This window comes from Phyllobates terribilis, unplaced genomic scaffold (genome assembly GCF_046119375.1).
Source record: "Phyllobates terribilis strain yellow unplaced genomic scaffold, ASM4611937v1 Scaffold_3__8_contigs__length_932513732, whole genome shotgun sequence".
Taxonomy (NCBI): Eukaryota; Metazoa; Chordata; class Amphibia; order Anura; family Dendrobatidae; genus Phyllobates; species Phyllobates terribilis.
In genome coordinates this window covers 872954543-872977884 of record NW_027362763.1, presented here as the reverse complement: position 1 = coordinate 872977884, position 23342 = coordinate 872954543, and the positions used below count along the sequence as shown (strand labels likewise).

The following is a 23342-nucleotide window of genomic DNA, read 5'->3' as shown; positions in this document are numbered from 1 at the left end:
TATTCCAAATTCAGTGATGGATTTCTTAAACACTTTTGGGATCTGTCCTACATTGTGTCATACGTCATATTATCATATGGCCACAGGTCTTATAGTGTTGCATCCCTCTTACGTAAAATGTATGTATGTTCAAAATAAGTTTAATTTGTACCCGTAGAAACAATAATTCTAGAATAAAATATGATTAAGAAGTCTTTGTTGTCTTGAACAGGATGGTACCACCACAAACATTGACCATGAACCTCCAGCATGGACAGACACAGCAGTTCATGATTAAACCAAAGTACTTCTCTAACTCCAAGAAACTTCTCCTGGGTGAACAGTCCACAGAAGGATCACTACCTCTCAGAGCAAATGGCCTGGACCATCTGACATCACAGTTACATCACTGTAAGTTTTGTATTACTATAATTTTCTTATTAGTAATGTAGTTTCTGCACAACATGTACTAACGCTACATTGGACAAAGATGATTTGGTAAATTGGCCTGTAAAATTACAGATACATAAACTGTTAATCATTTTAGGTTTATACATTTCAGCCAAAAAAAGTTTCTACGCTTTATATTTAATTATCATAGAGTGAATTCTAGAACACAGTGAATGTGCAGCAGATTATTGTCATAATGTCAAGAGGACAATATTTCAACACTCTTTATGTGTTATTGTATCCTCATAGTATTTATGTGGTTCAGTTTTCAGCACCTAAAACACATTGAATAATGTAGTTTAAAGAGGACCTTTCACCAAATTTGTCATGTTAAACTAGAAAGACACATGATTTAATATTTGCTGCAGAGCGGAATTTAACATATTTTTTTAATTCACCTGTGTTGCGGAGAAATTAGCAATGAAAGTATTTACCCCTAAAGAGATAACTTTTTTTTTAGTCCAAGTGAGTGTTTTTAGACAGTTTTCATTACGGGCGTGTACTTCTTCCCCTGTATGGTGCAGACCAATCATAAGCAGGTAGCAATAACCAAAGGAAAGAACACGCCCCACCACCGCTTAGAGTAGATTTCTCAGTGTGTGAGATGTAATGCCACAGCTCTGATCTCTTGGTCTAACCTCCTGCATGAGTCAGTGTGGATGGAGGGGCAGTGCAGCAGAGTTTAAATGTGTCACATTACAAACCCTTCTATCTAACTTCTCTACCACAAAGAGGCGAAATAAAAAAATGTTTATGCAACCACTATAACATCCTGTGCACAGTTCAGCATGAACAATTTGTTGAAAGGTCCTCTTTATACACATTTTTATTAATTTCCTAAATCTTCAGGTCTGAAAGAGATTCTTTTTTTGACCATCTAGAATTGTCATTATATTTTTAGACTAATCTACTATCAAAGGGGTTGTCCACTGCTGGACAACTAATTAGAGAATAGCTTTATTGTGCAGCCTAAAGAAAAAAAAACCTTCATGCTTACCTCCTGGACTAGTGGTGTACCTTCCATGTTGGCACTTTGTTCCCTGGCAGCTGCAGTGGTGAAATGACATAACAATATCACATAAATGCAAGAGGACACAGCACAAACATCAGAGGAATTGTGCTGGTCTGTGAGGTAAGTATATCTTTATTTTTATTCTACACTGCACAATTGAGCTATTCATAAATGGTTTTGGTAGTAGACAACCCCTTCAAGTGTGGACTGTATTTCAACAATCATGGCATAAACCAATAGAAAAGGCAAATATAAGAAAACTTTTAATATATTGTATTAAAGGATTCTGCTTCTTTCTACACTTAAGATTCACTTCTTCTCTTCTACCCTGCCTCTTGAACTCATCATCCACTCTGAAAAAAATAGCACAAATCTTTATTTTTTGAAGTCAACACAGACTAACAGCACAGTGAGTTGTCAGGTTACACCTCCTATTGTAGACAGAAGATTGTGCTGAGCTTTCAGTCAAGTCTTTAACCTCCTTCCAGAGCTGGATGCACATCTACAGTGCTCAGTACTGCTGTATAGTTTCCTACATTCTGCAACTGTCTGTATTCTAACTAAGGAATAAAGAACAGAAGATCTTCTATGTGTAGAGAAGAGAGGCTGTGCAGAGAAGACATCATAGCAGCTTTTTTTCTTCCACCAGCTAACAATCAATTGCAAATTAAAAGCTACAGCCTGCGTAGGGGAAAACCAGTGAAAATGCAGGATGCAAGTCATATAAAGGCCAGAAATAGTGTTATTCCTAATTCCCATATGGCAGTTTTTTTTCTGAAAATTGCGTGAAAGTATAGTTACTGTGCAGTTTTTGATCGGCTTTACGTTGTCTTTATTTCATACTAGCAGCCCGAGCTCCGAAACAAATAAGTTTCGGAAGCTAGAAAAGTGTGCTCTACATAGTAAAAACTAACTCAAATTACCCATGTCTAGTCACTTTCAGCCCTTTTACACGATAAATAGCAAAGTTGTCATAATTAATAAATTAGTAAATGGCATTACAGAAAACAAAACTAAAATTTCTAAGATTACAGAGACGTTCGCCAATTCAAAAAGTGAAAAAAAATTGTATGTGTTTTATGCTAAAGAATTAATTTGGCCGCTTGGATTTCTAGCACATGCATTATTGTACGATGGAAATCCCTTAATAAAACTTCATATTTCTGGAACCACTTCCAATTTAAAAAAAAAACGAATTACGTTTCTGGATTCCCCGCATTTAAATATGTATTTCATTAGCTGGTTGATTCTGTGTTGTAGCATTAACTTTTGAGTTAATCAGAAAAGAACAGATCAGTAGAAGCTGTGTTGGTAATGGCAGAGCCAGAGTAAATCGGACTCACCTCAACATTAAGCTCTTTATATAGTAAGATTTTGACCATATGCCACAAATTCAAGGAACGCTGCCACTCTGTTTTGCCTTCCAGAACTGTGGTCCTGGGTTTTGAATCTAACCAGCGGTAACATCTACTGGAATTTTTATGTTTTCCTGTTGTCTCGATGGGATTCTTCCCTCGCTACAAAGAGATGATGACATGATAATTGGCTTCCTTTGAAATTGACCCTAGTGTGTGGGTGTATGAGATAGAGAATCGGATTGAGAGGACTGGAGTGATGTAGGAGATCACAATCATTGTGCAGCGATGTGGAATATGCAAAGTAAATAAACGTGTCTGTTCCTCACAGTCGTTTAAAGCCCGTTTCATCAATGTTTCTCAGTACGAAGATTAATGAGGTGAAATCCGCAACCAATTTTCACTACCAGAACTGAGAAAATGAAAACATTTTTCTCTGTGTCATTTGCACATAAAACTAGCCTCTAAAGCATTACTTGTATAAAATCAAGTATGACTGACGGGACAACCAATTATGACAGACTTGGATGTGACATAGACAAACAAAAATACCTAAACGAAAGGAAATTAGTTTTGGCCTCGCAGCAATTTAATCACTGGAGCCGTCCACGGAGTGTTTTATACCCATATTAACTGAAAAGACATTAAGTCTTTAATACAACATGTCAGTGTCATATTTAAGCAATATTTAATGTATTACTACAAGGTAATGTTAGCACAGGTAGGAAAGACATTCAGCATTTGTAACTTAAAACTCTCGTCTTTTGGCATGGGGCGTGAAGATGTAACGCTCTGTGAGCTCACTGGCTTATGGCTGAATCACAGGAAACTGATATCTAATACTTATATACTATATGATTCTTGTTAATTTGCTCTTTAGCTAAGATACATAAAATCTGAACTACCTGAGTTTTTTTTTACTTAATTTTATAAGTATTTAATCCATTGTTGTAATCAAGTCAGTTACAATTTGTAACATTATACCTTATATTGGGAAGCTTTCTATTCTTCTTAAAATTGATCACAAGCTATTATAACCGGCACATACACGACACAGTATACAGGTGCATCTCACTAAATTAGAATATAATCAAAAAGTTGATTTATTTCAGTTCTTCAATACAAAAAGTGAAACTCATATATTATATAGAGTCATTACGGAGTGATCTATTTCAAGTGTTTATTTCTGTGAATGTTGATGATCATGGCTTACAGCCAATGAAAACACAAAAGTCATTATCTCAGTAAATTAGAATAATTAACAAAAAACTCCTGAAATCTCACCCACTTTGCTGGTTCTGTTAAACTCTGCAGAATATTCACCCAGGAAATCTGTACGAAACATTCCATGGAACTATATCCAAACTGTTCACATTTTAGCATGTTGCTTTTAGATCCAGCATTCTTTACACATAATATATCTTTATAGAGGGGGAAATTCTGCTTTTCAGATATAAAGGTAGATTTGAGCTTTGTAGACCTACAGATAGAAAAAATTTAATTCTGGCTACTTGCAGCTGCCAGTATAAGGAAACTAGAAGTTTTTTTTACATTGGTAAAGAGGTAATGAAAAACAATTATTGAACAACTTTTCATAGAACTCAACATTGTGCTGTTTCTCTGTTATTCGGAAGAAAAAGACTCAGGATATATAACCATGCACACCCAATGTTGGAAAAGTGAAAAAAATCTTTATTACATGATTACATTTAGACAACAAAAGAAAAAATTTTTAAAAGCATTTAAAACAGACAAAATCTTGTGCAATCTTCATATGGGGGAATTCATGATAATATGCATAAAAATAGCAATAAACCCCACTATGTTATGTGCCACAGGTATATTTTACATCACTTATATAACATTCGATTAATGTAGACCAACTAAGCAACCCTGGCTATAAATAGCACAGCATAACCAGTCAAAATATGTGTTTATGACAAAGCAAACCCCCCTAAATAATATAAGTGAATCAAGGAATGAGTAGGAGAGATGGTCTATTGGCAATGGGGGCCCATATTTTAGAGGTATTGGTCAGATTGTGTCACCAAAGTCATATATGACGTGGCACAGTTGATCCACATATAAATAACAAGCCAGGCATTCCTGAGTGGTCAAGTCAAGAAAATAAGTAAATAAAAAATATATGGAAGAATAATTACCTGCTGGCACCAGAGACCCTACGCGTTACGCTGCTCAGACGCAGCTTCGTCAGGGGTATGTTGTCTAAGAGCACATGTGTATGTTATATAGTTGATCCCAAATGGTGTGACTAGTTTCAGGTGAGTGTTTGTCTCCCTATGGTGTGTAGACAGGCCTGTTCTCATCAGAATGTGTTCCACCCAGTCCACGTGGAACGCAAACGGAAATGGGTTAAACGTCATATCCGGTCCAAAGCAGAGGGCGCCAAATACTTTGTATCTATGCATGTTTGGTGATTGTCCTCAGATCATATACTGACTTCTTAGTATTCCTGGTTTGGACTGCAATTCTTTCTTTCTTTTTTTTTTTTTAATGCTAGCACTTTCTTGTGTGATCACTATTATTCTCTGCAGCGGACGCGCTGCTCCTGGGGTTCTTTATTATGATTACGTGCATAGTTCATTGCTCTGCGTGTTTGAAGAACCTAGAATTTAAGACATATTTTCAGTTGTTTCACACTTTTTTGTTAAGTATATAATTCCACATGTGTTAATTCATAGTTTTGATGCCTTCAGTGTGAATGTACAATTTTCAAAGTCATGAAAATACAAAAAAAATCTTTAAATGAGAAGGTGTGTCCAAACTTTTGGTCTGTACTGTATGTCAGGTCAGGAGTAGTGAGATGTCCTCTTTAAAAGTATAGCAACGCTCCTTAGTAAAGGCAAAGACAGAAGAGAGCCCCTGTGCAAGAACACTACATGTGCCCTTTGGATTCCAATAATGTGTATGGGATAGATGCTACTTGCTGCTTTGGAGTTGGATGGACATCCCCTCAACTCTTGGGTCCCTGTGCAGCTGCATCGGTTGCACCTATGATATGTTCACCCCTCCTCTTTGGTTCCCCATTATTTCATAGTTACATCAAATTTCTTTAAATAAAATATTTTGTGCATTCATCTTTTTCTACTTTGGCTTGAAACGAATTCAAGTAGAGTTTGATTATGAAAGTCTTGGTCCTGGCACCTCCCAGTCCTGGCACCTCCTGGTCCTGGCACCTCCCAGTCCTTGCACCTCCAGGTCCTGGCACCTCCTGGTCCTGGCACCTCTCAGTTCTTGCACCTCCCGGTCCTGGCACCTCCTGGTCCTAGCACCTCCATTTCCAACTTCTCTTCTACACAGGAGAAATTCTCTTCTACACAGGAGAGATATTTCAGATAATCTTTCTCTGCATCAGCCATGACAGACAAGGGGCCACCTTTTGATAAAAAGAGTTGTCCACTATTGGGAATAGCAGCGCCAACATCATTGGATTGATACCAACATCGCAGGTTCTGCACCACTGTGGGAGTATACATTGTTTTTATTTCAATTGGAGTCCTGAATTGATTAAACATGTGTTGTCCCATAGTGGACAACACCTTTAATTATTAAAATCAGCTTGAAAGCCAGTCCCTTGTAAGCTCGTCACTAAGAAGGAAGCAGGAAACTCACTCTTGTTTCAGAGATGTGCCGGAGGATGGAGCTGTTCAGACCCACATCCGGGACTGCAAGCGCGGCATTAGTGGACTTTTTAATATTAAGAAATATTAGTAAGCTGTTATAACTTTTGGTTTTAAAACATTCATGGACATTTTTATTCAGTCAGACAACCGCTTTTCAATTAAGGGTCTTTTAATCATCATAAAAACACAATTAGACAATTTCTACTGCTGGACAGTTGAATTATTATGTGATTTACGTAATGTTGCCTATGCAGAAGGCAAATGGCAGCTTGTAACATTTGTAAAGAAACATTGTATTGGTGCCCAGTCTGTGGTGTTGGATAGCAGCCAGCGAGCGGTGTGGCAGCTCACGGTCATCTCTGGATTACATGCTGAATGGCGTGATGAATTGTGGTTTATTCGTAGCATTACACAGCGTCTGCTGATGTCAGCCTCAACATTTCCTTTGGCATAGGGGTAGTCTAAATTGAATTGATTTTCCGGGTTTATGGAGAAGTGTCATTGTCTACATGCTACATTGTACTTAGTATGTCAGCGGCTCAATGGTCACAATTCATCAGGTTGTTTACAGCAAAAATACCTCCCATTCACACTTTCCACCCATTTCTTAAAAATAAATGGAAAATGTAACATTTAATGATAACACTGAGCACTTGACATTTCACAGTTGAGTCATAACATGTTGTAAAAGTCTGTACCAACTACCAAGTATAAAAACCACCTACGGTACATTATAATGATAGTGTCTTCATTACAAAGACGATTATATGTTCCCCAGCACAACAATGTCTGAATTCTACAAAATAACTTTATATGATGATATGGAAAGAACAGGACACACAGACAAAACAATGAATGGATAGACAGATTGTAGTATGGATTCGCATAAATAGACATCGAGGATATCTTACTGCTGCATGAGACATCTAAAAGTGGATGCGAGGAAATGATGCAAAATAGGTACAATTAATTTTGAGGTTCACTGGTAAAAAACTTTGTGGAAACACAATCAAAATAAACGTTTAGAGTTTAATCTGACCACTGTGACCCATGCTGATTACTGAAACAAATTGACTTTGGCACTATAAGTTTCTGTGCCACTTCATCTTAAGGCGATTCTTCTCAGCTGTTGATAAAAATTGTGGTGCTATAAACTTCTAGACCAGTGTTTCCCAAACTCCAGTCCTCACCTCTCCCCCCTCATACTTCATGTTTTCAGGATTTACTTAGTATTGCACAGGTGATGGAATTATTATTAAGGCATCAGAAACTGCCACAGGTTCTCTCACCTGTGCAATACTAAGGAAAACCTGATGTATTGGGGACCATGAGGACGGTGTTTGGGAAGTACTGTTCTAGACTAATCATGCAGGCTCTGTGTGAATGATTAGACTACTCGCAGACAAGCCTTGAGACAGGGTAGTCAGGAGGTTTGAGGTCAGATACCAGGAGGGCTCCTAGTACCGAGCAGCAATACAAAGCCGTGGTCAAGTAACAGTTCGGAGTCCAATATAAGAGAAGGAGGATAAGAGAAACAGATAGTCAGAGGCCAAGTCCATGGTCAGGTACCTGAGGTCAGAAAACTTCAAGAGCAAAAAGGATAACACACAAGAATAGTCACGATAAGTCCAAGGTCCGGCAACAAGATCAGGAAGTCAGATACTGAGCAAAGTACAAACATCACTGAGCAAAGCTACAGCTGGCAATGGTCTGCTCTTAGCTAGCCAGCTAAATAGCTAGCAAATAATCAAGAACGGGAGACCCCGGGAGGAAAGCCCACAGGCTAGGCCTGATTGAGCAGCAGGGCTGTTAATCAAAATGCTGACTGCCCAGTATGACCTAGCCTCAGCTGTCACTCACAATACTGACAGTCTCGTACACTCCAGATCTTAAACGGCGGCTGTCACTCAGTGTCCCTAGGCCACAGTGAGTGATGAAACCGCAACACTCTGTAAGAAAGCCAAGTGAAACCATGAGGAGATGAAGTGGCATGAGTCTACAGAGATCATTTTTACTACTGGTATATTCAAGTGATATACATTTCAGGTCAATAATTACAATAAGACTACCTCTTTAATGTGAAAGTAAGTTGTATAAAGCTTGCACGTAATTGCTATTACTTATTTATTACTTGCATTAATTACTTGTATTTAATTAACTTTTCAATTACCTTGCTCCTTATGTGTTAAACTCTGGCTTGTGGGTCAAATCTGGCCCACAGGGTGGTTTTATTTGGCCCCCGACACCAGAACCACCACCCCTATGTGGGGCCATTATTCTGTATGGAGGACTATGTGGGACCCATTATTCTGTATGGAGGACCATGTGGGGCCCATAATACTGTATGGAGGACTATGTGGGGCCCATTATTCTGTATGCGGACTATGTGGGGCTTATTATACTGTATGGAGAACTATGTGGGGCTTATTATTCTGTATGGAAGACTATGAGGGGCCCATTATTCTGTATGGAGGACTTTGTGGGGCCCATTATACTGTAAACTGGTTGGCCTGTGACTTTGTCCAAGTTTTTCATTTTGGCCCTCTGTGTGTTTGAGTTTGACATCCCTGCCTTAGTCCTTTACAAAATATAGAACCATATGTTTCCATATGCTACCGTTTAGTAGCCCTGTACAACACTATATTATTGAGATCCTAAAGCAATACTTGCAGGGGAGATACTGTTATGGAGCACAGTCCTATTCCTCAATTTGATATAGAAGACATAATATGAGCGTGACGTCGTGGTGATAAGAAACAGGAAGAGTAGTTGGAATCTGCTCATCTGCTGGAGTTGTGCAAGTTAAGCACAACACTGATGAGAGTAGTAGTAAAATGGTATTCCTCGTATAGACTGACACACCGGTTCATTAAAACTATTGTGAGGCAAAAAAACTGTGGTGGGCGCGTTCTTCAGATCGATTTCGAAACGCGTTGCTGTCATTTAATAAATGTTCATTGTTTTTTTCCACCTTCTTCTCACCCTTGTCTTCAGATCGATTTTGACATGCGTTTCTGTCTTTTAATTAATGGTTTCTTGTTTTTTTGTACACCTTCTCATCCTTGTCTTTATTGTGACAGCGCGCACAACAATATTTGTATTCTCATTTTTTTGCCTCACAGTTTTTCAATATGATATAGGAGGCATACAAAGGTGTCGTCAGGTCCATAAAGTTTTATTGTCGTTGACCTCTAATAAGTCAATGTGCATTAGCCCTATATTAGGTTTTTATAAACATACATTAAAAGGGTTTCCGGTTTCAAAAAACCCTTGTACCCCTCCCTCTAATTTATTTTAAAAAAAAATCTGTTCTTTTCTCACCCTCCTCAGGTCCAATGCTGAGTTTTCACCAATGCCCGTGGTGTTTGTTATTGTCTGCAGCACTGACGTCACATCAACATCGCTGCAGCCAAAAACTAGGATCAGCAGCTCTGCTTGAATTGACGGCTTGTGTCGCCTAGGACCACTGAGCACTTTGACTTCATCTCTGAACGCGACATTAGCACCGCAGACAATAAGAGACATCAGTGGAGACTCAGCACTGATTCCGGGGAGGGTGAGTAAAAAACAGTTTGTATTTTTTAAAAACAAACTGTGCCTTCAGTTTTCTGAAACTGGAAAACCCCTTTAAGTGTGAATACATTATAGAAAGTTTGCTGGGGAAGGTAATCATCTCACTTATTGAAAATAAAATAGCCCAAACAGTGTTGTCTTTAGGCAATCAGACATTTTATGCTGGTAAGATGTGCATTAAAAGATAATATATTCTTTGCATAGCAGGATATTTCCATGCCTGAAAGTGTAAAGATACAATTTCCGTGCTTCCGTTCCATTTACTGTATTTCACTGGAGTTGCTATGTCATTGTGACATGTCGAGTGGATTTCTTAATAAATTGCATTAAATTCTAAATGACAAATATTTAATCAATGACTTCATTATTATTACTCTGCATAGATCCATAGGGTCAGATAGCGTAGATCTCTAGGGTCACCACTCTATGGCTGGGTTCACATGAACGGTAATGTGTCACACGGGCAATTTAAAAAGGACAGTATATGTATTTCACCTCCGAGTTTGCTAGATGTTTTCGGTGCAGTTACTAGCCACCCACTTTTTTCCAGGTGAAGGATATTTTTCTACTAATGTGATCCCAGCCTGCTCGTCCAACGTATCTTTAAACTGTTCCCTGTAAAGGACTGAAAATGCACTATGGAAATTTTTGAAGGAAAAATGTCATTTTGGGGGATGCAGCTTTTTAACGTAATTTTTGAAAATATCCGGAGTAATTCCAGTTGGCAAGTTCTCTCATAAACAAAAGTACAGCTGTTTCTCTCATCTCCACATGAGCCTGTCTAGTGTCTGCCTCTGAAATCTATGCTACAACCTTTCCTGACCCTCTTTTTCATTCAAGTGGAGAATTAGACAGAAAATCTAAATTTCAGTAGCATTTCTTGGCCTTTCCAATGTTTTCTGCTCATTTTTAACATTTGCTACTGGGCAATTAAGTAAATGCAGAACTAATCTCCAGCTACTGCAACCAAGAAGAAACAAGGGCTGGACAGACACTGGTGAAGGTTGTCTTCATTTACTTAGCAGATGGGTAAAACCGGGCCTGTGCTTTTTCTTTGATTTCTAATTACAATTCTCATTCCCATAAAATTCGGCAACAGCTAAAAAGCAAAAGAAAAAAAAATCGTTATGTGTGATCTAAAGTTAATTGAGCGAAGGTTCACAACGTTTACAGCTGCATGTGCACTTTGCAAATCACTTTATTAGATGATTTGTCTTCATTCCTGCACAAGTGGCTTCCAACCGCTGCTTTTTCCCAGTCTATTTGCCTGCCTTTAGCAGTATTGATATCAGATTGTGCTCACTTGGAGTACAGATGATGGCAGTGATAGGTCAGCACCTGAGTCTCACTAACTCGCTGCTGTAGGAGATTGTTCTGTTACAGCACAAGTCTAGGATTTTTTTATTTCAGCCCTGGGCTGGTGTCACTAATCTAAGTTCCCTGCCCCTAGTCTTATACTTAGCAGCCGCCGTCTTCATCTCTTATAGGCGCCGCTCCGGTCGTCTCCTACAGGTTGTGACCTGCCAGATCACTCCAGTATTTGATGGGTGAGCCAGAGGTCACTTCTCAATGTAAGCCTATGAGAGCCAGATCGAGTCATTCATAGATTCACATTGAGAGCTTGTAACCGTTACCTCTGGCTTCCGGTCAAATTTCCAGTCCGGTCAGAATTTCGGTGACAATATGGCTTATTAGGACCGGAATGGCACCAGGAAGAGCTTAAAGGGGTTGTCCACTACTAGGACAACCCCTTCTCACTCTGATTGTTTGCCCTTTGTTAAAGTAAAAACACTTATACTCACTGTGGGCTCATGTGACGTTATTATGAGACGTGAGCCCTGTGCTCAATCACCGCCCCATCTTTGGACGTATACGTAATCAAGTGGAAGTGAGCGGCCTGACGCAGCTCTCACCTCCTCTTGATTACTTATAGGACTGAAGGTGGAGACAGTGACGCCAGCGGTGATTGGGATCAGGGCTCATGTGTTGTAACAACCTTATGTGAGCCCCAGGAACACAAGTGTCAACACCGCTGGAATGGCGACGGCACGGTAGGTAGTATAGGTATTTTTATTTTACTGGGGACAAATATTCAGAGTGAGAAGAAGTTGTCCTAGTAGTGGACAACACCTTTAAAACGGCAATTGGTAAGTATATTACTAGAGGCAGGCAATTTTAATTAGTGGCACCACTCCAGTGCTGAAATAAAAAAAAACAAAAAACGCTGCTGTAGTGCTTTAAGCAGAACACTCAGAGGAGACATGTGCTGACCCTTTCACTGCCATCATCTGTACTCCAAATGAGTACATTCTGATATCACTGCAACCAAAGGCAGCCAAATAGACTGGGGAAAATAAAGGGTTTAGAAGATATTTTCAAGCAATTTTTTACCGGAGTGAAAACAAATCCACTAATAGGCTGTGTGCCCACGATGCATTTTTTTATGCATCTCTGCAGCGGCAAAAACGCTGCAGAAACGCTTAAAAAACGCATGTTAGAAGGCCTGCCATGGTCCCCAATGATAATCCGCATGTGCTGTGCACATGCTGTGGAAATTTCCCCTGCGGATTATCATTGCACTACCAATTATTTCGCGGAAGCGCTGCGTTTTCGCCGCCATTGACTTGCATTGGAACACATGGATTACACATCACTGCATATGTAGATGCGCCTTTCAGTGTGCGGATGGTACCCAGGTGTGGAGGAGAGGAGACTCTCCTCTGGACCCGGGTACCATGGAACCTGTGAAAAAAAGAATAAAATAAATATATTTACCTTCTGATGGCACCCGGTCTCCTTGTCTTCGCTTGCCGGCAGATCGCAGTGGACTGAAGGACCTGCGCTGACGTCATTTAGTCATGTGACGGCAGGTCCTTCAGTGTACCGCGAGCTGCCGGCAAGCCAGGACGGAGCGATTAAAGACTCCGGGGGCCATCAGAAGGTAAGTATAGATTTATTTTTTACCATTCTTTAAGGTCACACTATATAAATCCATGCCGTTTGCATGGATTTATATAGTGTGACCAAGTTGTCAAGCACTTTCCAAGTGATGCTAAAATCACTTGGAAAGCGCTTGTCAACCCGCATGTGACAAGAACGCTTCACATCCGCTTCTCCCTGGCAGGAAAAACGCATGTACAATCCGCATGTACAATCCGCATGCAATTTTTCTGCCAGAGAGATGCAGAAACGCTCAGGAAAAAATCCGGAACATTTCTGCATCGTGGGCACATAGCCATAAAGTGAATTGCAAACTTTCATAACTTCCCATGATAGACAAAATTATATAAAAAATTAAAGTTTAATTACTCTTTAAAGGGTTAGTCTGAAACTAATATTGATTTTCATCCTAAACGTCTCTCGATTTATTTTAATAATATAATACTTTTTCTAATATGTTTTAATTAAAAAGTCCATACCTTTCTCCTGTAATCTAAATACTGTATTTACTTTTTGTTAACCTATTTCCATTGCATTTGAGTATCCCCAGTGCATGCCGAGATAATCAAATGGGACATCATCAGGGGGCAGAGGCTGCGGTCACTGCCTATGTCTCTGTTACTGTAAAAGTCAGAAGGCCGGTAAAACCTAGGATTTACCGGTCAATCTGGACATTTACCGAGGCCGTCGGTAAAAGCTCAAAATGAAAAGTAAAATTGGACTTTTACCGGTGAAGTCTTGGTAAATGTTAACATTTACCGTCGAGCGTGGTAAAAGTCAGAAATATCAGGTGTGAAGATGGAACATTTGACTTTAACCAAGCGCAGTTGGTAAATGTGCACATTTACCACGGCTTCTTGGTAAATGTAGCTGAGAAGGGTGTAATAAAAAGTGTAAGCCACCGCGGGAAAGGTGTCTGATTAGGCAGATACGGCGAGGAAATGGAGGACACAGTGTTCAAAGTTTTTATAAATGTAATAAGAGTAAATGGGGAAAATATGGTAATAACAATGAACAAAATCTGCTACCCTGTAAGGTATCTGCTACCCTGTAACGTATGTACGTTCTATATATACAGATGTCAATCCTGACTATCCTTAACGTATGTACGTTCTATATATACAGATGTCAATCCTGACTATCCTATGATTATTGTTCCGATCATACAAAAAGTGCCCACTTCCCGCTAACATCAACCACTAACCCCACACTAAAATATGCAAAAGAGAACGTCCTATGAATCTTAGGGTATCAGTGTTCCGCAGCACCCTCTCACAAAAAGTTACAAGAAGTACACACGCTGCCGGTGTAGTAGTGTATAAATTGTCCTGTACTTAGCTTCCTGTAGAGCGCAGAGTCCAAAGTCTTTCCAAGGGCCCCTTGCAAGGTGGACGCTAACACCGCTCACACGATTTACCGTTGCCGCGCCAATGTGGTAGAACCAGAAGATATGCAGATAAGCTCTGAGCCGGAGTTGCTGGGTGCCATGAACGGTCTGTTCCACCCGAGCACCGTAGTCTCTGATCAGGAGAATCGGAAGACAGCGCATTCCGAGAAAAGGCTGGAAGAAAACAGCGCAACAGCCCTGTCTGGGCTTAGTCTAGTCAACACAGCACCAGTCCTCTCACTCTCCCTAAAATAGCTCCTGCCTCAAGTCCTAGTTTCCTGGGGTTCTCTTCTTAGATTGCTGCCCAATCACTGCCTGAAGAATTTCACTAACTCATCAATGGCAGTGTTAGACCAGTAGATGGTGCTGTTGTACAGTCTTTCACACAATGCTGAGTAACCCTATTACAAAAGAACATGGGATTCTTGCCAAGCAGTGTGGGTAAATGGGCGTACTTCCTGTTTGTGTCCTCATGCTGGACGACTGCCTGAGTGTTTTGCAAGCTGCACATACTGCTCAAAGCTGCATAGCCGACTGCCTGTCAAAGCTGCACAGGCACTAGCTGATTGTCAGATCATGAGTGAGGAAATGAAAGATCGTTTTTCGGAGCTCTTGAATGAAGTGGTGGAGAAAAAGTGAGATAATAATTTTTATCTCACGGACGATAAATACGAGAATATATTGAAAGAAGTGAAGGAGGCTAAGGTGGCGGTACCTAAACAGAGTATTCACTACAGGCGTTTGAAGAGGTACGACATCATGACCGTCGGAAGTGATGAAAAGTTAATTGCACCAATCTCGTGTGCAAAAGACAACGTGTTGCATTACGTTTGGTGTGCAGAACTCTTTAGTGTGATTCATAATGCGCACATCAGTACCGGCCACGGAGGGCGGATCAGGATTCTAAAGGATGTGAACCGTAAGTTCAAAAATGTCACAACGGAGTCAATAGTTATTTATCTGCGACTCTGCCAGCCATGCCAGAAAAAGCAGAAGATTACCAAAAAAGGCCTTGTTGTGAAACCCATCCTACACAGTGAAATGAATTCTCGTGCTCAAGTCGATCTCATTGACATGCAATCCAATTGTGATAATGATTTCAAGTTCATTTTCGTCTATCAAGACCATGTCACTAAATTTGTTCTTCTACGTGCTTTATGCACTAAAAGAGCAGAAGAGGTTGCGTACCACCTCCTTGACATTTTTTCCACTTTTGGTGCCCCGTGTATTCTGCATTCTGATAATGGGAGGGAATTTTGTAACAAGGTCATACAGAGTTTGTGCGCGATGTGGCCTGATATGAAAATAGTGCATGGTAAACCAAGACACAGCCAGTCCCAAGGCTCCGTGGAAAGAGCAAATCAAGACATTGAAAACATGTTGTCAACGTGGATGGAAACAAATAAGACACCCAAGTGGTCTGAGGGCCTTCGCTTTGTACAAGCAATGAAAAATAGAGCATACCATGAGGGAATAAAATGCTCGCCCTATGAAGCTATGTTCGGAGTACCAATGCAGATGGGTCTAACTACCTCCAAAATTCCTAGTGATGGGATCAGAAATCTCTCTTCAGAAGAAGATCTTGAAAAATTGTTTGTTGGTTTGCAAGAGGAACCTAGTGATCCGACATCACCAACAGAAGCCGAAGGGTCAGATGAATCTAACTTTCATCACACGTCAGCACCGACAGCAGCAGAAGCTTCGGATGAATCCAACTGTCATCAGCTGTTCACAACGGAAGGAGAAGCTTTGGACTTATCCAACTGTCCGCACACCTTAACAGCATATGAAACTCCACCAATTTTGCCATCCAAGAATAATGAAGACCTAAAAGAAAAAAGTGACGAGTCAAAGCCTTCTAAGAAAGATGGAGAACTTCATGATGATCAGCAACCTGACGTTTTGATTTCGCATACAATCAATAGAAGAATTGGTGCGGTCAGAAGAGTTTGAAAAGCTGCAAGAGAAGGACTTGAAACACAGGCCAAGAAAATGTTGAAATGTTCCAGTCAAAAATTACCCGAACCTAACATTGGACAGAACATCAGAATCAGAATTCCAGACGTCGACCGTTCAAAAATGGACCCAAAGTCGATCATTGCGATTATTATAAAAAAAGAAGATGACTTCACTTAAAGATCACTACTTACCGGAGGCTACCAGAGGCTTCCCAGGTCTCGTCGGCCGGCCGCATCCTCCTTCTTCCGGGTCACATGACTGCATATGTCACCACGAAATTGACAGGTGCATAAGTCATGTGACACGAGTTGTCTCACATGACTTACGCATGCGTCACTTGCGTGGTGACGTATGCAGTCATGTGACCCGGAAGGAGAACGCGGACAACGAGACCTGGGAAACCTTCGGTAAGTAGCAATTTAGCTTTATACCTGTCTGCCCTGCACACTCGCACCATCCATGCCTTCCGATGATGCATGAAACATGCATTATTGGAAGGCACGGATATATCCGACAGATATCGGGATTATCCGTATCCGTACAGCCCGTTATCCGCTCGGATAACGGGTCTGGACGGATCTATCCGCTTATCCCTAGTCACAATTACAGAATTACATAGTTTTGAAGTTGCGTTATTCTTGTATTTGCGTTAATTTGGCATTTTTGAGAAGTATTTTCCTACATAAATGTTTCCTATTTGAATTCAGAATTACATAGTTTTGAAATTGCGTTATTCTTGTATTTGCGGTAATTTGTCATTTTTGAGAAGTATTTTCCTACATAAATGTTTTCTATTTGCATTTTCCTATTTGCATTCAGAATTACATAGTTTTGAAGTTGCGTTATTCTTGTATTTGCGGTAATTTGTCATTTTTGAGAAGTATTTTCCTACATAAATGTTTTCTATTTGCATTTTCCTATTTGTATTTGTTCATTTGCATTTGCATTTTGAAGAATAAAAATATTTCTAACGATTAAGGCCTTCATCAGAGTCGGAAATTGCGTTTAGTTGACTTTTACCACCATCATCTGCTGGTAACAGTCAGAATTCTGTGACTCAAAGTTACTTTTACCAACACATGCTGGTAGTTACTTTTACCAACACATGCTGGTAAATGTAAAGATTTACCAATTCGCCCAGGTAAAAGTCCAAAATCGTTCGTTTATATGGAATACATCTGACTTTTACCAACGCTGTTAAGAAATGTTAACATTTACCAAGACTTCACCGGTAAAAGTCCAATTTTACCGACGGCCTCGGTAAATGTCCAGATTGACCGGTAAATCCTAGGTTTTACCGGCCTTCTGACTTTTACAGTAACATCTCCACACTGAAAAAAAGCGTCATCATTTACGTTCCGTTTCAGGGTCTGGGCTAGTCCCTGCTATAATGTTGATTGTCAATTCCAACGTAAGCTCAGAACGAGTCCCCTTTTTACTGTGCAATGTTCTTCTCGATGCACAGTGACAATGTGCTCCTTTGCCGGCAGTAATTAGAAATGACAAGCAGGCCACAGAGCACAGTGTCAGTGTGCATTGTAAAGAGAGAACATGGTAAGCGGAAACCAGCCCCACACCCAAAAACGACATCACTTTTGGGGGCAGGGCTGGTCTCTGCTCACCACGTTCTCTCCTTACAATGCACACTGACAGTGCGCTCCCCTGTCCACTTCTAATTAGAGCCAAAGAGGGAGTTCACTGTCACTGTGCACTGCACTGGGGATTCTCAAACGAAGTGTCATCGAAATGGAAACAGGAAAATAAGATAAAGTAAAGCAGTTAGATTATTGAGAGAAGGATAGGGACTTTTTAATTAAACCATATTGGAAAAACAATTATATTATTAATACAAACAAAGAGACATTTAGGATGAAAATCATTATTAGTTTCGGACCACCCCTTTAAGTATTGTGTTTGAACAAATATAGTGTAGATAGTTTGTCAAAAATAGGTCTAAGAAAATAATAAGCACAATTTCCTGGAAAGAAAATCAGTATGATGTACTATATGGTGTTTACAGAACCTAGCCCACATTACCTTTTGCCCCTCTTTTGGAATTTCTGTATAGTTGATTAAAGTGATCCTGCAGTGAAAATTAAAAACTTCATAGTGCTGTTATATCTTCATGAAAGGTACCGCTGTGAAGCCCTCAAGGATCAGTTATGCCAGGGGTTTCTTTTTCTTCCCCAAAAAAAGTGGTGATAATGCAGCGTGTGACCAGAACTATCCATTCACCTCGTCCAACTGAAAAACATTGAACATGGAAGGCTACTTTTCTATTGGAGGAAGTTAATGCACAGATCTGGTCACATGCTCGTCCACCAGCAGCCACGTTACGGACAATAGCAGGAGGAGAACCTGTAATACTCATATATAAAGTGCCACAAAATCATGTTGCCAATCAAAACATGTTAAACTAAAGCTAAATTGGCCAACCCCTTTAAAAAATGTTATGTCATTTGACAATGCCGTTAGCATATGTTAATATAGTTATTATTATTTAATATTAAAGCGCCATTTATTCCATGGCGCTTTACATGTGAAAAGGGGTATATATAATAAAAAAAAGTACATGAACAATACATGTCACCGGTACATAAGGAGAGAGGACCCTGCCCGCGAGGACTCACAATCTACAAGGGATGGGTGAGGATACAGTAGTTGACTGATTGTTTAACTGTTTAAATTTGCAGCTGATAATCGCATTATATTGGGTGATTATCATTCAAGCTGTCCATTAAATTCTGTGAGGTGCTTCCAAAGGGAAGCTATAATTAAAAGGGGTAATAAAATGCTGATATTTTCAGTAATGTAATAGTTTATACTGTGAACTTTATTTCTTTTAGTTATGGCATTATATCATAATTTATGCATGCCGTTAAGGGGTTAAATATTCCTGATATCATGTGTGGTACAGACGTTTCATTGTTTTTTGAGCCAACTGAAGGTCGCAGGATTGAATTAAGATATAGATGTTGAATCACAGCCAATGCAAACCTCATTTCCGCCCTCTTATACATTAGAAATTCCACAAAATAGCTGTCTGGAGATTAGAACTCGGTCTAATGTCCAAATTTTCCTTCATTGCTCTTTTTCATTTCCATCAGACAGCTAGTGCCATTTTCATGTCAAACTCATCACTTGTTCCAACAAATAATAATTGAAATGGCCCGGTGTGAAAATTTGCGTTTTTTCCGGCTCCACAATTTTATTTCATCCTCGCCAGGAAACATGTTTATATTGATCCCGGTGGAACTGTAGAAAGGAAGAAAATCTGCACTGTAAATCAAATTAGAGTAACTCAGTAACATTTACCGGCTGGCTGGTGAGCTTAGATGGCTTTTGCATATTCTGCTCCTGCAAAGTGCCCAGGATCATGTACTGTTCATTTTTGTGACATAATAACTAAGAATAGATAATTTAGTTCCTATCGAAAATAAATCCTATTAGTATAACCTGCAGTTTAAAGAGAATCTGTCAGTAAGAGCAATCACCCCAAACTGCATATATAGGTATGCCGGTGTTTGAAAGCTAAATCTATCAGCACTTTTATATCTTCTATCAGTTGCAGCATTCCCGAGAAATTAGCATTTTCAATAATATGCAATACAGGCATTAAGTGCTCTGTGCATGACAGAGCACTTAGCAAGCATTTGCCTTCCGGGGTTGTTTCCTCTGGTTTGATAGTTCTCTGTCTGTGTGATGTCAGGCACTGGGCGAGAAAATCAGACAGTGAACAATCAATTGAACTGAAGAGGCTACTGCTGTGCAGGAAACAACCAGGGAGGCAGAAGCTTAAGTGCTATGTCACGCCCAGAGCATTTAATGCCTAATTTGCATATAAATAAAAAAGCTAATTTATCAGGAATGGAACAACAGAGAGAATATATAAAGGTCTCAATAAATTTACATTTTAAAGACCTGCATACCCATTTTTTTTACGATTTGGGGAGTTGATCTTGCTGACAGATTCCCTTTAAAGACTCTTTCACAGATCGGTTTTTCTTTTATTTTTATGGATACATTACTCTAAACAGTGTTGCCTATCAAACTAGTGAATGCAAGTCAATAGCGTTGTGAAAAAAATGGATATTACATGCATGTCATTGTGAGCTGTACATACTTTACTGCTTAGAGGTAGAAGAAAGTTAATATTTTTTTTCTTCATATGAGAAAAATGCATGCAATAGGGATTGTAAAAGCTAACACCGGGACACAAATTGGATCTAGTAAAATGAAAAAAACTTGGACCATTTTTCACGTATGAGTAAAAATCCTGACGTGTGCAACTGGCCTAAAGCAACTTTATATTTATGACGTCAAGTTTTGATCATGGTCACGACAAAACAAACATTGAAGTTTGAAAAAGTAAGGAAAAAATGGAAGCAACACTTCCTAAGAAAACTATACATATCTTTCGTACACTCTCAAATATACAGTGCCTACAAGTAGTATTCAACCCCCTGCAGATTTAGCTGGTTTGATAAGATGCAAATAAGTTAGAGCCTTCAAACTGCAAACGAGAGTAGGTTTTATGAACAGAAGCATAAATCTTACAAACCAAAAAGTTATGTTGCTCAGTTGAATTTTATTAAATTTTAAACATAAAAGTGTGGGTCAATTATTATACAACCCCTATGTTTAATATTTTGTGGAATAACCCTTGTTTGCAATTACAGCTAATAATCGTCTTTTATAAGACCTGATCAGGCCGGCACAGGTCTGTGGAGTTATCTTGGCCCACTCCTCCATGCAGATCTTCTCCAAGTTATCTAGGTTCTTTGGGTGTCTCATGTGGACTTTATTCTTGAGCTCCTTCCACAAGTTTTCAATTGGGTTAAGGTCAGGAGACTGACTAGGCCACTCCAACACCTTGACTTTTTCCCTCTTGAACCAGGCCTTGGTTTTCTTAGCTGTGTGCTTTGGGTCGTTGTCTTGTTGGAAGATGAAATTACGACCCATCTTAAGATCCTTGATGGAGGAGCGGAGGTTCTTGGCCAAAATCTCCAGGTAGGCCGTGCTATCCATCTTCCCATGGATGCGGACCAGATGGCCAGGCCCCTTGGCTGAGAAACAGCCCCACAGCATGATGCTGCCACCACCATGCTTGACTGTAGGGATGGTATTCTTGGGGTCGTATGCAGTGCCATCCAGTCTCCAAACATCACGTGTGTGGTTGGCACCAAAGATCTCGATCTTGGTCTCATCAGACCATAGAACCTTGAACCAGTCTGTCTCAGAGTCCTCCAAGTGATCATGAGCAAACTGTAGACGAGCCTTGACATGACGCTTTGAAAGTAAAGGTACCATACAGGCTCGTCTGGAACGGAGACCATTGCGGTGGAGTACGTTACTTATGGTATTGACTGAAACCAATGTCCCCACTGCCATGAGATCTTCCCGGAGCTCCTTCCTTGTTGTCCTTGGGTTAGCCTTGACTCTTCGGACAAGCCTGGCCTCGGCACGGGAGGACACTTTCAAAGGCTGTCCAGGCCTTGGAAGGCTAACAGTAGTTCCATAAGCCTTCCACTTACGGATGATGCTCCCAACAGTGGAGACAGGTAGGCCCAACTCCTTGGAAAGGGTTTTGTACCCCTTGCCAGCCTTGTGACCCTCCACGATCTTGTCTCTGATGGCCTTGGAATGCTCCTTTGTCTTTCCCATGTTGACCATGTCTGAGTGCTGTTCACAAGTTTGGGGAGGGTCTTAAATAGTCAGAAAAGGATGGCAAAAGAGATCTTTAATCCACACATGTGAAGCTCATTATTCTTGGTGCCTGAACTACTTCTTAATACTTTAGGGGGACCAAACAGAATTCTTGTGGTTTGAGGGGTTGAATAAGAAATGACACTCTGAATTAACTTTTAACGTTTTTTAAAAAAATAAATAAATAAATAAATTTGCTGCAGTGCATTTCCCACTTCCAGGCTGATCTACAGTACAAATGTCATAATGCCAAGTTAATTCCGCATGTGTCAACCAGCTAAATCTGCAGGGGGTTGAATACTACTTGTAGGCACTGTATATTCCTATACAGTCCTGCTCATTGTTATTGGCACCTATGAAGTTTAAGTACATAATGTGGAATATCTCCTGAAAAAAATTAATAAAGTGAAACAGTTTTTTGTATAGAGAACTCGTGTTAAATACAAAAGAGCAAGTGATAAACAATAATTTAAAACAAAAAACAATGGGAGGGAAAAATAGAAAAACTTAAACCTTGCTGTGTTACTGGTATTAGCACCCTTTACGTTAATTTAGTATGGAAACACATTTGACTCGCCTGTGGTAAATCCCAAAAGAGATTCTCCTGTGATTAATTGATGGTGCCCATGTGACATGAATTAACCAATGAATGATGACTTCAGTGTTTTAAAAAGCTGCATGGTAGGCCTTGTTCCTTTGTCACAATGGTGAAGACAAAGAAGTTGTCTGAGGACATCAGAACTGCTATTATTAGCAAACACAAGACTTCTAAAAGAGTATAAGGCCATCTCCAAAGACATGGTATCCCAGTTTCAACAGTGCACAATCTAATTAAGAAGTTCGCCAAGCATTGAACCATCAAGAACCCCCCTGGACATGGCGGAAAGAGGAAAATTGACAAGAGATGTCATCCAAAGACTTGAAGGCCAATCTGGAACAGTCTGGGGTCATGGTTTCAACAAGTACCATTTGCCGCACACTAAACCAAGCAGAGCTTTATGGGCGAAGGCCAAGGAATAAACCATTGCTGAAGAAAAGACATAAAAAGGAATGACTGATCTTTGCCAAAGCGTACCTTGGCAAACCACAATCCTTCTGGGAAAATGTTCTGTGGACAGATGAAACAAAAATAGAGCTTTATGGCATTGTAAAAAACAGTTTGTTTACAGATGGCGCAATGAAGCTTATAAGAAAAAGAACACCTTACCAACAGTTAAGCATCATGGAGGATCCATAGTGCTGTGGGGTTGCTTTGCTGCATCTGGTAGTGGAGGCCTTGACTGTATCATAGGAATCATGAAATCAGAGAATTATCAAGAGATTTTAGAGCAAAATGT

The 23342-nt window shown here is 39.9% G+C and overlaps 1 protein-coding gene across 3 annotated transcripts in view; it reads left to right on the top strand.

Annotated features, from left to right (window-relative positions):
* Positions 1–23342, top strand: part of LTBP1 (latent transforming growth factor beta binding protein 1) — a 439153-nt gene that overhangs the window by 173484 nt on the left and 242327 nt on the right. For all 3 annotated transcript variants that reach the window (XM_073672632.1, XM_073672633.1, XM_073672634.1), the window contains exon 4: positions 212–390. In XM_073672632.1, coding sequence (XP_073528733.1) covers positions 212–390 — 179 coding nt within the window. The remainder of the gene's footprint in view (positions 1–211; positions 391–23342) is intronic.